Here is a 15,839-nt window from a genome sequence, read left to right as displayed (position 1 = left end):
CATTAGTAGGAAGAAGAGTAATGGGAGATGACAGACAATAAGTTGCATCTGCTGAAATTATCGGGTCAGCCGTTATGTCCCACTCAGCTGAGATAAAGTCCTTCTCACATATCTATAAAAGTAGTGCACAGTCCAATGATACAGATTTCCTGCTTCATCGATATGATCCATGAAAGTGCAGTCCCTGAAATCAACATATTTTGGTACAGTACCAGTGCAGCAATTTCTAAATGATTGTAGTGTGTATTAATAAGATAAAAATATAGTCTCTTTTACCAGCTGATTTGCACTTTATTTTAGTATATGAAAAGGGGTTAATGCACACATTTTAAGATTTTGTGAAAATTTGGATCCGCTCCATAAACTGTTGGGGGGGGGGGGGGGGGGAAGATTTGAATGCGTGGTAGGGGTGCCAGGTTCATCCCATTTTTTAAGTGAGCAGTCAGCCACAGGTATTATTTTAACCTTTGTTTTGGTGAATCTATTCATGGAACACAATGAATGACTCAATAATACACTGAAAATTAAAATATTTATTGTATTTTGATGTAGTCACATTGTTTTATGCCACATATTCATTATTACAATATAGTTTTTGTCTTTTGACTGCATAACAAGAAATTTCTAAAATAGTATTCAATGCTAGAGACACTGATTTCACATCTGAATCCATATAATCTGTGAGTGTTTTTCCAGTTAACCCATTATGAACATAGAGACACACTCAGGATTACTTTATTATGAATGGTGGATTACCAAATATAGTTACATGCTCTGATTTATTATTTATTATCATTTTTCATGACATATTACAAAATAATATATGTTCTTTGATTGTCAAATATGATTTTACACAAATTTAATTTTGTACCCATGAGATTCAGGCACTGTAAATAAAGCTTCAGAGACTTCTATGACTTGTGCTTTTTAATTATTTCAAGCAGTTCCTCAACATCTTCACGAGACCCCATGAAAATGGGGCTACGTTCGTGAATCTTCGTAGGGATGATGTCCAGAATTGATTTCTCGCCATTGGATGCAAGGCCACCAGCAGTGATCATCACATGAGCCATGGGGTTGCACTCATACAAAAGCCGCAACTACAATGTAAGAACAACTGGGATTAACATTGATTCTGTATGAAATTATTGTCTTTGTAAGCTTACTGCACATAAAATGTGGTGTCAAGACATATTTTGTTTATGAAGCAACCTTCACATTTAAATTGTTATTTTAAACAACTGAGTATGGATTTCTGATGTAAGATGTATGACTTTCTGAAGGCATGAGAAAATGATTATGAGCAAACAACTGAAAATACTAATGAATGAGTATCTTAAAAGCCAACAATATCATTTATTTCACACAGTGAAAGGAAATCACAGCAGGACTATTTTACTTTTTTTTATGAGTGAAACAAAAGCAGCTTGTCTCATAAACACAAAGTGTAACGCTAAGTATTTGCCAGCTAAATGTATCTGCGACTAGTTTTAAGAAAGGTTAATTTCAGTCATTTGTAGTGCTAACTGACATGGCACATCATACAGGCAGGGATAAATACGTCCTGAATAAGGGCATCTGCAGAATAAAAATGGAGGGGGAATTGGGGGGAGTGTAAAATATTGTGGGAATGCACAGGTAACCAGGTAGAAGTAGCCATCAAAAAGGGCTAGGGATGATAGGAGAGAAGGGAGAGGTCCTGACAGCATTTTTTGTGAAATGTCCACTGAACTCCTTTGGTGTGATGTGCTGAACAAATTACTCTCCAGTGGGGCAATTACAGTGGCCCTTTGTTTCTGTTTGTGCACAGCCATTCACCAGAACAGACAGTTGGTTAATGGTAATGACCATCCAAAAGGCAATGTAGAGCTCTCAGAAAATTATTATATAACTGCTTCCATAGTTAGTAGTCCACATGCAGACATCTGTTTGCTTGTATTAATTACGGAAGAGAATGTTCTTCTACACCACTGAAGGGCAATGTAAACCTGGTATCATGGCAATACAAGGATATTGTGGTAAGGTCCCAAAAGCACTGTCTCTTACTGATGATAATAATACCCACAAATCTTTGGTGTGAAAAGCTGAGGATTTATTAATTGCTCATACATTGTAGCCATTAGTAGCGAGATAAAAACTGATTCATTGTGTGAAATACTTTGCATGAAGATAATGTGAAATGTCAGCCAAAGATTGTAATCAGTTATTTCCATTGGCCACTTGCATAAAATATCAAAGTGACTACCTGCTACAGAAAGAGTTTCATGTAAATTCCCCAATCATGAAATAGTAATAGTGACCAACAATGAATATGGAGATTTTCACACTCAGCAAGAGCGGTTACAACAGAGATTCTTGTAGCACAGTACTAATTTTTTTTCCATGAATTATACTACCATCTACATACACAACCCAGTCATTATGGAATGCCTCAACCATAAATTAAATCTAGAGAAAAGTAAACAGTTAACAAAAGTGATATTTTAGTATTTATCAAAAGTATTAGGCAAGCTTGATTCTAAAACCCTTCTTTTTAAAACAGAAGACATTGACATCTGAAGCATCTTACAATTAAAGCAAGACACTCCTTAGCATGCAAAAACAATTAGTCTTACTTAGCTACAATGATCAGAAGTGCAAAACAGGAACTGAAGTACAATTAAATAATTGCCCAAGCCTAAATTGTGACCATGTGTTCACTGCATAATTACTTATAAATGAATGATCACCATTAAATTCACTGACTCTGTGAGCAGACCCAAAAGAACTGTCTGTCTGGAATGGTTTTCAGTACCCAGGTTTTCAGCATGCTCTACACAATAATTCAAGGGACCATATTGTTTGCTACATCACACAAACCGCTTGGATCCTCTCATACAGTACTAATTTCCCTGAACTTTGGAGATGAGAAATTGCTCTCCAGCATATCTTCACAGCCCACCAGCCTCATGGACTTAGCTTCGATTAACTACTCCCCTTCAACTTGTTAGCTCCAGTTATGGCATGATGTCTGCACTTGTTTGACTTCCTTATACCATTTTTGTACAAGCTCTACGAACCACATATAAGCTTCTATGAGCCCTTTTTGTATTAATGAATTCATTATTGTATTACATATTGTCCTTGTGTTTTTTAAGGACCACAGCAATATGCTGCATGCATCTTATTTTTAATAGTCATAAATAATAGGATAGTTATAACCTTCTGAAGAAGGGCACTAAGTACCTGAAACTGGTTACAGAAATACAATTTCTTTTGTGCAGCTGGTTGCTGATTCTTTCAATAAATACAAGTACAGTTGCTGAAGATGAATAAAATACTAAATTTATGAGGTTATTTAATGAATAGTGTTAAATCTAATAGTTACCTTTCCACTTGGTGCATCCTTTGTCGCTGGGTACATAAAAATACCACCATACTTCAGTGTTCGATGAATATCTGCTACCATAGATCCTACATAACGTGCACCATATGGTTTTCCATGCTGAAAAACAAGATAATTATTTTTTAAATGATGTCATCTTGCTTTCAGCTCTTAGTGTTTTATTTTACACTTGTAATTTTGGCATTAAGCTATTTTCAAGCACCTACAAAACATAATACAATGTAATGACAACAATGTAAAGTACAAGCAATTTAGCAGTTTGTTGACATTCATATACTTACAAGATTTTGACATACAGGTTTATGTTAGGCAGAGATAGCAATGTAAGATATACATGAAAGAGCAACTAGTCAGTGACATTAGTCAATATTTCATTTTATGTACTGCAATGATTTGTATATATCATGAGAGGTTGACACTAAGAGTGTGCACTTACAGTATGTTGGGGTAAATGTCTAAAGAAATCAAGAACATTTTTATTTCTGAGGTCCGTTTTTCATTGAGTAGGTATTGTGCTTGTTCTTGGAAGGTGCTATAAATTTCATTTTCCTGTAGAGTGTCCATTAATCTGCCTTTCTCTACCCTACGTAGTACCTTTAAAGATTCCTCAATGCTGCTGGTGTTATGATTGTAGTTTCATAGATTTACGGTTCTTGCTTACATGTGTGTGCTCTCTAAATTGGATGAAGTGGCATCTACCTGTTTTCCCAACACAGAAATTTTCACAGTCACCACATTTGATTTTGTAAATCCTTGATTGTGTAAACAGTTTTGTTTTTTGGGTGTTGTGTCTGACTGTTGTCCCTACTTTATTGTTTGTGCAGAATCTGACTCATACATTAGTTTTACAAAAATTATTGGCTATTCTGTCTGATATGGCACCATAGCAAGGAAAAGCAACGTATTTCATTGTTTCTGGTTCTGCTTCTCTTGTTAGTGTTATTACTTTATCTACATCACTCCTTTTCCTGTTTAATTTTGTAGTATACATTTTGTTTACCATATCAGCATTGAAGTCCTTATTTGTTGCTGTATGTTTTGGTATACATAACTCTTCAGTAATTTCATTCTGTTGTAATGGGAGATTAATGATTCTGTTGGTCATGCAGTGAAAAACTGCTTTCCTCTGAATTTCTGTGTGGCAGAAGTGTCGTAGATTATGCTGTCAATGTAGACTGGTTCCCAAAGTTTTCTGAATTTGTGGGCACCATTGTCATTCTTTATCATCAAATCTAAAAAAAAATTAATAGATTGTTGTTTTCTTAGTTCCATGGTAAAGATAATTATGTGTTCATTAACTCTGCTTCTCTAATAATATGGTGTTTTACAAACAATAAAGTTAAGCCTAAGATTAAATGAACTCAATATAATGGAAGGAAACATTCCACGTGGGAAAAATTATATATAAAAACAAAGATGAGGTGACTTACCGAACAAAAGCGCTGGCAGGTCGATAGACACACAAACAAACACAAACACACACACAAAATTCAAGCTTTCGCAACAAACTGTTGCCTCATCAGGAAAGAGGGAAGGAGAGGGGAAGACGAAAGGAAGTGGGTTTTAAGGGAGAGGGTAAGGAGTCATTCCAATCCCGGGAGCGGAAAGACTTACCTTAGGGGGAAAAAAGGACAGGTATACACTCGCACACACGCACATATCCATCCACACATACAGACACAAGCAGACATATTTAAATATGTCTGCTTGTGTCTGTATGTGTGGATGGATATGTGCGTGTGTGCGAGTGTATACCTGTCCTTTTTTCCCCCTAAGGTAAGTCTTTCCGCTCCCGGGATTGGAATGACTCCTTACCCTCTCCCTTAAAACCCACTTCCTTTCGTCTTCCCCTCTCCTTCCCTCTTTCCTGATGAGGCAACAGTTTGTTGCGAAAGCTTGAATTTTGTGTGTGTGTTTGTGTTTGTTTGTGTGTCTATCGACCTGCCAGCGCTTTTGTTCGGTAAGTCACCTCATCTTTGTTTTTATATATAATTAAATGAACTCAGCAATACAATATTCACTAGTGATTACAATTGTTTAGCCAAGGTCCAACACAGTGAGTGGTATGAAATACTTTTCTTTATAGAAATCCATGATGTTTGAAGGAAGGGTTGTTGTAAGGCATAAACTATTTAAGAAGCTTTCTTGACTTAAACGATATAATTCACATGGGCAGACGAAAAAAAATATCTACTCACCAAGCGGTGGCAAGGGGGGGGGGGGGGGGGGGGGGGGAGGGGGAATAAAAAAAATAAAAATAAACACACACACCCACACACACACAACAGATTTAACTTTCACAAGCTTTCGGAGACAATGGCTCCTTCTTCTGGCAGAAGAGTTGAAGGGGAGGGAAGAGGGGTGAAGGAAAAGGACTGGAGAAGTTTAGGGAAAGGTGTACAGTCCAGAAAAGCCACCCAGAACCCCAGGGTCAGGGGAGACTTACCAGAAAGGATGAGAAGGAAAGACTGATTGTTGAGGACTGCACCAGATGAGATTTGAAAACATGAGAGCTTAAAGGTAGAAGACAGGGTAATATGCAAGACAGAGATTACTACTAAAACATTGTGCATGAGTTATTAAGAGTGGAAAGCTAAGTGGATTATGTAACAGAGGTGGGAGGGGGAATGGTGAAAAATAGACAAGTCAGAAAATGAAAGATGCAGAAGACTTTCTGACTTGTCTATTTTTTGCCATCCCCCTACCATCTCTGTTACATGCAATCCACTTAGCTTTCCACTATTTATTAATTAACCTGTGCACGATGTTTTTGTAGTAATCTCTGTCTTGCATATTACCCTGTCTCCCACCTTTAAGCTCTCATGTTTTCAAATCTCATCTGGTGCAGTCCTCAACAATCAGTCTGTCCTTCTCATCCCATCAGGTAAGTCTCCCCTGACCGGGGGTTCTGGATGACTTTTATAAACTGTACCCCTTTTCCAAAACCTCTCCAATCCTTTTGCTTCATCCCTCTTCTTTCTTCTTCAACTCTTCTGCCAGAAGAAGAAGAAGAAGAAGACACTGGCTCCAAAAGCCTGTGAAAGTTAAATCCTTTTGTGTGTGCGTTCCCCTGTTGCTGCTTTGTGAGAAGATTTCTTTCTTTTTATTATCTTTCCATTTACATTATATTATCAATAACTGATTATTTTCATTTTTAACTTATACAGGATATTCTTATAAGTGTCTTTTAAGCATATCATATACAAGTTGTTAGCTGCTTGCACACTATATAACTTCAATGAAACTTAACAAATATAATGCTCTAATATTAATAGCTGACTCATTGAATGCTCGTGTGCAGAACTTAAGCAAGAAAGTAACTTTCAGGTGATGTGTCACTGCTCAATAACATAGATAGCTCAATGGAACTTGGACCATACATGGAAAGAACTGCTACAGTAGAGTACAGAAGGTAACAAAGATATATGCAATGAGACAAACAGAAATGACACTTTTATTCAAAGGTAATAAATACACTGAAGTCACCATGGAAGAGGTAGGACATGGTTCTCATTAGGGTGTTTGATAACCAAAAATGGCAACACATGATCTGCAAAGTACTCCCATTGCCGCCACATCTTGGTAAGAAGTTCTTGAGGTAGTATGTTCCATTGCTCCACCAGCATGGTTGACATTTGCTGGGTGGTCATTGGTGCATACGTCTCCACAATGCATATCACACATGCTCAAAGGGATATAAATTTGGAGCAGGGAGACCAGTCCATTCACTGAATGTCCTCTTATTCCAAGGGCTCCTCAACCTGTGCTGTTTGATGTGGTCATATGCAACATTATGCCTTCCCACACCATGACACCTGGAGCATAAAAATGATCCTGTTTAACAATGTTCCTACGAGCATTATCTGTTCCCAGCTCTCACCATATCAAGTTGGGGCCAAATGCATCCCTAAAAAAATGCACATAGGGAAGGAGTTCAGTGTCACAGTTATGTTGACCAGCAAGTATATCCTGTCAAAGATTTGTAGATCAGTATACACATGCAACATTGTGCTTCCCTGTGCTGTAACCACCAAAAGGATCATGTTTAACAATAGTGGACATACTCTCATATGGCAAGAGGTGGGAATATGTAATGCACCCAGGAACATTGTTGAACAGGATCATTTTGGTGCTCCAGGTGTTACGGTGTGCGGAGGCATAATGTTGCATGAACATTCTGACCTCCAGATGTTTGAGCATGGCTCACTGGGCAACATTGTTGTCATTCTGCACTCATTCCCCCTGTGCAATATTTCAGGGCTGCATTCAGCCTTGACATGGATGACAATGTGTGATCACATTGAACAGCACAGGTGGAAGAGCTCTAGAAATGAAAGAATATTTGGTGAATGAACTGGCCTTCCATTCCTCTGACTTACATCCCATTGAGCACATGTAGGATACATTCTGGAGGTGTACTGAAGCCTGTTCACATGCACCAATGGTCAACCAGCAGTTGTTAACTGCACTGGTGGAGGGACAGAACACCGTGGCACAGCAACTCCTTATCAATCTTATGCCGAGTATGGGAGCATGGTACAGATCATGCATTGATGTCCATGGTGATCACACACCCCATTAATAATTATGTCTCACTTTCTTGTTAAATGGCTTGAAACTGAACATTGCAAAAACCAATATAGTACATTTCAAAACCAAACATTTGAAATGTGTGGATCTTAAAATACATCATCACAATCATCTTATGGAAGAAGTTAACACAGTCAAATTCCTAGGACTAAAAATGGACAACAACTTAAACTGGAGTACACATATTGAGTTCCTATCAAATAGACTAAGCAGCTTTACATTTGCAATGCAAATACTAGCAAACTCTACCGACATGAGTATACAAAAAATAGCATATCATAGTTATTTTGAATCTGTCATTAGGTATGATATCATTTTCTGTGGAAATTCAAGTAGTGTATCTCGAATACTGAAACTGCAAAAGAAAATTATAAGGTACATGTGTAGTGCACAACAAAAAGAATCTTGTCGCCCACTATTTCGGAACCTGCAAATCCTAACAGTTCCCTCCATATACATTTATGAAATTATAATCTTTGTACACAGCAGACAAAAATTATTTGAGGAAATAATCTTTGTACACAGCAGACAAAAATTATTTGAGGAAAATCATTTTAACCACACATACAACACAAGAAATAAAAATAACTTTATGTTGTAACTCTTCAGGCTTTCCCGGCGATCTAATGACATCTTGGGTTGTCGGGTGTTCTGCCGGATATCAGCGTCATACTTGCAAGATATTTCGGTCACGTAGCTCGTAACCTTCATCAGGTGCGACCTGAGACTGCTCCTCGAGTGGACCTGGTCCAGTATTTATGCCTATGGCCTTCCCCCTCCACCAACGGCTGCAGGCGCTTCCTCTGTGGTCTGCGCCCATTCCCTGCGACCTGCTGGAGCATTGCTGCTCCGTTTTCCATCCGCTGCAGTTCTAGGTGTTCCCTCTGCGGTCTGCGCCCACCAAACCCACTCCTGGGGGTTTCATCTACGGTCTGGGGTACCAAGCGTTCCCCCTGCGGTCTGCACCCGCTCACCATGACCTGTTGGAGCGTTGCCACTCCGTTTTTCATCCGCTGCAGCTCTGGATGTTCCCTCTGCGGTCCGCGCCCACCAGTCCCATTTCTGGGTGTTCCATCTTCGGTCTGGTGCGCCTGGCAGTCCGTCAGGGGCTCGTTTTCCATCCCCATGTCTCTGGTTTTTCTGTTTGTGTAGTGTTGCAGCTGGCCCCGTTGCTCCTTTAACAATTCCAGAGCCGGATCCCAGGCTCTGCTTAGCTGGTACCCTGTGTCACGGTTTATAAGGTCGGCAGCCATTTTAATTTCTATCAATTCTCTTATAACACTGTCCCAAAATCTGGGCGTTTGTGCTAGAATCTTGGTATCCTCATACTTAATGGCATGATCTAGTTCTAGACAGTGTTCAGCAATGGCTGACTTAGTCACCTGTCTTAATCTAGTGTGCCTCTGATGTTCTTTGCACCTGATCTCCACAGTTCTTGTCGTCTAGCCAATGTAGGACATGCCACATTGACAAGGTATATTGTAAATCCCTGGTTTTCATAACCCCAGGTCGTCTTTGACACTCCCCAGCAGTCCCCCGATCTTGTTGGATGGACAGAAAACACACTTGATATTGTGTTTACGGAGGATCCTACTGATTCTGGCAGAAATAGAGCCAGCATAGGGCAGATATGCCACCTTCTTTGCTTCATCTTGGTCTTCTTCAGGAACCTGTGGTATAGTGGCTGGTTGGAGTGCCCTCTCAATTTGTCTGTCCGTGTATCCTTTCTTGGAGAAAACTGTTTTGAGACGTTCCATCTCTATGGGTAGATTCTCTTGGTCTGACAGGGCCCGTGCTCTGTGGACCAAAGTCTTCAGAACCCCATTCTTCTGTGCAGGTTGGTGACAGCTGCTGGCCTGCAGATATAAATCAGTGTGTGTTGGTTTTCGGTACACACTGTGGCCAATTGATCCATCTGCTTTCCTCTGGATTAGTACATCCCGAAATGGCAGCTGGCCATTCTTCTCCAGTTCCATGGTGAACTCGATATTAGGGTGGCATGAGTTAAGATGTTCAAGAAACTCGTTGAGCCTGTCCATCCCATGTGGCCAGACCAAGAAGGTGTCATCCACATACCTAAAGAAGCATGTGGGTTTAAATGTGGCTGTCTCCAATCCCCTCTCCTCAAAACTCTCCTGTACAGAAATCAATATTACGAGCAAACTGAAGGTGTAGCTATGGGCAGCCCACTGTCCCCTGTGGTTGCCAACATGTTTATGGAGAGTTTTGAGGAGAGGGCATTGGAGACAGCCACATTTAAACCCACATGCTTCTTTAGGTATGTGGATGACACCTTCATGATCTGGCCACATGGGATGGGCAGGCTCAATGAGTTTCTTGAACATATTAACTCATGCCACCCTAATATCGAGTTCACCATGGAACTGGAGAAGAATGGCCAGCTGCCATTTCTGGATGTACTAATCCAGAGGAAAGCAGATGGATCAATTGGCCACAGTGTGTACCGAAAACCAACACACACTGATTTATATCTGCAGGCGAGCAGCTGTCACCACCCTGCACAGAAGAATGGGGTTCTGAAGACTTTGGTCCACAGAGCACGGGCCCTGTCAGACCAAGAGAATCTACCTATAGAGATAGAACGTCTCAAAACAGTTTTCTCCAAGAATGGATACACGGACAGACAAATTGAGAGGGCACTCCAACCAGCCACTATACCACAGGTTCCTGAAGAAGACCAAGATGAAGCAAAGAAGGTGGCATATCTGCCCTATGCTGGCTCTATTTCTGCCAGAATCAGTAGGATCCTCCGTAAACACAATATCAAGTGTGTTTTCTGTCCGTCCAACAAGATCGGGGGACTGCTGGGGAGTGTCAAAGACGACCTGGGGTTACGAAAACCAGGGATTTACAATATACCTTGTCAATGCGGCATGTCCTACAATGGCCAGATGACAAGAACTGTGGAGATCAGGTGCAAAGAACATCAGAGGCACACTAGATTAAGACAGGTGACTAAGTCAGCCATTGCTGAACATGTATGAGGATACCAAGATTCTAGCACAAACACCCAGATTTTGGGACAGTGTTATAAGAGAACTGATAGAAATTAAAATGGCTGACGATCTTATGAACCGTGACACAGGGTACCAGCTAAGCAGAGCCTGAGATCCGGCTCTGGAATTGTTAAAGGAGCAACGGGGCCAGCTGCAACACTACACAAACAGAAGAACCAGAGACATGGGGATGGAAAACGAGCCCCTGACGGACTGCCAGGCGCACCAGACCGAAGATGGAACACCCAGAAATGGGACTGGTGGGCGCGGACCGCAGAGGGAACATCCAGAGCTGCAGCGGATGAAAAACGGAGTGGCAACGCTCCAACAGGTCATGGTGAGCGGGTGCAGACCGCAGGGGGAACGCTTGGTACCCCAGACCGTAGATGAAACCCCCAGGAGTGGGTTTGGTGGGCGCAGACCACAGGGGGAACACCTAGAACCACAGCGGACGGAAAACTGAGCAGCAACGCTCCAGCAGGTCACAGGGAATGGGCGCGGACCACAGAGGAAGCGGCTGCAGCCGTTGGTGGAGGGGGAAGGCCATAGGCATAAATACTGGACCAGGTCCACTCGAGGAGCAGTCTCAGGTTGCACCTGATGAAGGTTACGAGCTACATGACCAAAATATCGTGCAAGTACGACGCTGATATCCGGCAGAACACCCGACAACCCAAGACGTCAATTTTATGTTACCCACACACCATTTGAAATTATATGCATGAACTCCACAGTACATGGGGATGACAATATATAACAAGCTAATGGGCAAAAATATATTTAATATAAAGCCAGAGAGCCTAAAAATAAGGCTACAGCAGATTCTGTGGGAGAAATGCTACTATTCAGTAGAAGAATTCATAGAGGATGACATGATAATTTGAGCAAGGGGTAATTAATTCTTAGTCTTTTATTATATGTGTAACAAAATTGTATTATTATTATGATACCATTTGTTAAAATCAGTTGTTGTTATTAATTGCTAGTTTTTATTGTATGTGTATTTTTATACTGTATTATTGTTATGGTACCATTTGTTAAAATCAGGTGTTGTATGTATATGGTAAAACTTTACCAAAATTTTGACGTGTCTCCTGTAGCTGAATCAAATGATTTAGATTATGTACGTTATGAGACTAATAAATCACAATTCACAATTCTTTAATGTTCAGAGGGCCATCCTGAATCACAATGACTTCAGTGTAATTACTCTCTTTGAACAAGAGAATCATTTCTGTTCATCTTACTATACATTTATTTCAGTTACTTCCTGTACTATGCTGTAGCAGATCTTTCTTTGTGTGGCCCAAGTTTCATCAAGTTATGTTGCTTGGCAGTGACACATCAGGAAAAACTTATTTTTGTCCTTAAGTTTTGCACACCAGTATACTTTTGTATATTGTAATACGAGATGCATGAGAGAAGTAATGAGACTGATTTTTTACCTACCAAAGTTTTTATTTATTTATTTTTTCAATTAACAATATTGCCCCCTTCACACTAGTTCCCTTCAGCAGTTACACACTTGGAGAGGCACTGTTCCCATCTTGTTAGCGGCACTGAAATGCTTCAACTGGTAGGGCCTTCAACATCATGGTCACATTCTTTTGAATGTTTCTCAGAGTCCCAAAATGACATCCTTGTAAGACATTTTTCAATTTTGGGAAGAGAAAAAGGTTACAAGGACTCAGATCAGATGAGTAGGGTGGCTGTGAAACAAGAAGAATGCCTTTTGAGGTAAGAAATTCCATGATGGAAGTGGCCGTGTGACATGGGGTGTTGTCACAATGCAGCATCCGCTTGTCTGTAATGTCCAGTCTCATTCAATTCACCCTTTGGCTGAGCCTCTCAAGGGTGTCTTTGTAAAACAATTTGTCCTGGAGGAACAGTCTCACAAAAGCATGCACTCATTCGATGTTTTTGTCGGTTTTTCTAGTTGGTCTCCCTGAGCAAGGTTCACGTTCAGTGTGTTCTTGGCCTTCCAAAAAGGTTTTGTGCCAGCAAAAAATATGTTCTATTGATAAGGAATGTTCTCCATAGGCCTCTTTCAACTTCTCAAAGGTCACACTCGCAGATTCCCCAAGTTTAACACAAAACTTGATGGGTAACATGCTCTAAATTCCGCTGTTCCATTTCCATAATGCACAATGAAAACACAACTTCATTGGTGGCACTCTCAGGAATCGTGATTGCTGTGCAGAGCTGAGACACAGACTAAACATATGGAAAGGATGAACACACTGGTCTGCACAAGTAGTATGACACAGTGTTGCCCGGATTGCTCTCAGTGTTCTCAGTCTCGTTACTTTCCTCCTGCACCTCATTTACTTTGTATATGCCAAGGACCTTATCGACCACATGCCTGGTCTGTGAGCCACTTCCATTTCTTTCTGTTGAGTGTACTGTTTGTCCATTTGGCTTTGATGTTCATCCTGGCTGTGTCCTCCTGAATGTTCTCTTGCCACCTAATTCTGAGTCTCTCTCTCTCTTCCCCTTGTTCCACATATTGTTCTCCAGAATGTTATTATAGGTAGTCTCTCTGTCAGTCTTGTTATATGGTCTGCACAATTCAGGCTTCTCTTCATTCGCACTTTGGTAATGTTACGATATTTTTCTCATAATTCTTAACTTTTTTTTTATCCTGTAGTCCATGTTATTTTCATCACATACAGGTCCAAAAAATTTTATTTTAAATATCAACAATGTAGGAAAAGACAGATTGCTACTTACTTTAAAGAAAACACATCAAGTTGCAGACAGGCAACACTTGATGTGCCTTCTTTTCTTCATAAACTTGCAATGCTGTTTTCTCGGTGATTTTGTAATAATTTTGCATCAGTCTGATTAATGCTGCATTGTCTGCATAGGCAAGTCTAGCAACATTCACCCCCTGCAGTTGGATCCATTGTGAATTAGTTTCAGTAAATTCTCTATTGATCTCTGAGATGAGGTTAAATGAAATAGATGAAATGGCATCCCTTGTCCCAGCCCATTGTTCACATTAACATTTTCAGTTCTCCTACAGGCACCCTTATAGGTGATAAAGTTTTGTTCACACACGTTTTAGGCAATGTGATTAACTTTGTGGGTATTTCAAATTCCCTTATTGTATTTAAGATTGTGTCAGTGTATGCTGGCCTACACCTACTTAAAATTTAGGAATAATGTGTAAACATCTACATTGAATTCCCACACCTTCCCAGTTATCTGTCTTTGACTAATTAAATGATCTAATTTTGACCTATTTCTGCAGAAACCACATTGCTAGACCCTGCTTAGTTCTTCAGTTATGTGGATAGCCCGTTTAATGGGCAAAACTTATAGGATTTTATAAGAGACAACCAGTTAGCTTTATCAGCTGAATTTGACCTTGACGTTGAACATATGGATGTTCAAATGCCTTCCCATATGGTGATCTCGATGAAGAAGTTTACATTCGTCAACCTGAAGGCTACGTTAAGAAGGGGGAGGAGATGAAGGTTTGCAAGCTGAAGAAGACAATTTATGGTCTGAAACAGGTGTCACGCATTTGGAATATGAAATTAGATGTGAAATTACATAAAATGAACCTAAAGAAGTCAGAATTTGATTCTTGCATTTACTTAAGAATTGAGAAACAAAATACACTCATTATAGCTGTTTATGTAGACGACTTGATCATTTTCTCTAGTAGAAATAATAAGTGGAAGAAAGAATTGAAGAAAGGATTAATGAATCAGTTTAAGATGAGAGATCTTGGTGAACTTAGTTGGTGTCTTGGTATGAGAATAAAATGAAACAGGAAACAAGGAACGGTTAGTTTTGATCAAAGCAAATATGCAGCAAACATACTCAAGAAATTTGGTATGGAACATTGTAATCCGGTTGCATATCGATTTGAACCTTGTTCAAAGCTGCAAAAATGTGAAAATAAATTGACAGATGAGAAAAACCTTGTGTTACATCGCATTCCTTATCAGCAAGCCATAGGATCACTATCGTATTTAGCTCAAAGTACAAGACCGGACATTGCATATGCTGTGGGGGTTCTAAGCAGATTCAATTCTAATTATCGGAAAATCCACTGGGAAGTGGTCAAACAAATTATGCGATACATTAAAGGCACAGTCAATGTAGGACTAATTTACCGAAAAAGTGGAACAACTGAAATTGAAGGTTTCTGTGATGCTGATTATGCATCAGACCTCCATCAGCGGCTATCAACGACCGGCTATATCTTCAAGTTAGCTGGGACAGCAGTTTCCTGGACTTCAAAACGACAACAAACCCTCACTCTATCAACTACAGAAGCTGAGTATATGGCTCTATCAGCAGCAGCGCAAGAAGCGGTATACCTTCAAGGATTGCTTCGCGAATTGTGTGTAACGCATAGTAAAAACCAGTAAGTGTATGCTGTGATAATAGAGGTGCCATTGTACTGAGTCACAATGGTGTGCATCATGCTCGAACAAAACACATTGACGTGAGGCACCACTATATTCGTGATTTATTTAAAACAGGAAAATTCAGTGTGAAACCTGTAAGTACCGATAAGCAGCAAGTTGATTTTTTGACAAAGGCACTGCCTAAAGGTAAACATCAGTGGTGCTGTCAAGCTGTGGGACTTTCAGAGTTCACGAATTGACATCTCGAGAACTTGTGGGAGTTTTGGGAACAATCATATTTTACTCTTTGATGTGTTATATGTATGGTAGTTTATGTTTTCTCTTTGATCTTCATTATGTAACATCGCTGAATAAATAGTCTCTAAAAATGTGTGTTCCTAGCAATATGGTGTATTGTGTATTTGATTAAAAGGTCAACTTTATAATCTCTCAGAGGACTAATTAGAGTCAATATCTAATAAG

The 15,839-nt window shown here is 39.9% G+C and overlaps 1 protein-coding gene across 1 annotated transcript in view; it reads right to left on the bottom strand.

The window, feature by feature from the left end:
* Window positions 1-513: 513 nt before the first annotated feature.
* The window catches only part of LOC124623179 (fructose-1,6-bisphosphatase 1), a 96,952-nt gene continuing 81,626 nt past the window's right edge, over window positions 514-15,839 (bottom strand). Inside the window, exons 6-7 of the mRNA XM_047148983.1 lie at window positions 3,368-3,484; window positions 514-1,100 (exon numbers count right to left, since the gene is read on the bottom strand). Coding sequence (XP_047004939.1) covers window positions 912-1,100; window positions 3,368-3,484 — 306 coding nt within the window. The 3' untranslated portion in view covers window positions 514-911. The remainder of the gene's footprint in view (window positions 1,101-3,367; window positions 3,485-15,839) is intronic.

This window comes from Schistocerca americana, chromosome 7, assembly GCF_021461395.2.
Source record: "Schistocerca americana isolate TAMUIC-IGC-003095 chromosome 7, iqSchAmer2.1, whole genome shotgun sequence".
In the NCBI taxonomy this organism is placed as follows: domain Eukaryota; kingdom Metazoa; phylum Arthropoda; class Insecta; order Orthoptera; family Acrididae; genus Schistocerca; species Schistocerca americana.
This window is presented reverse-complemented; position numbering and strand designations above follow the sequence as displayed.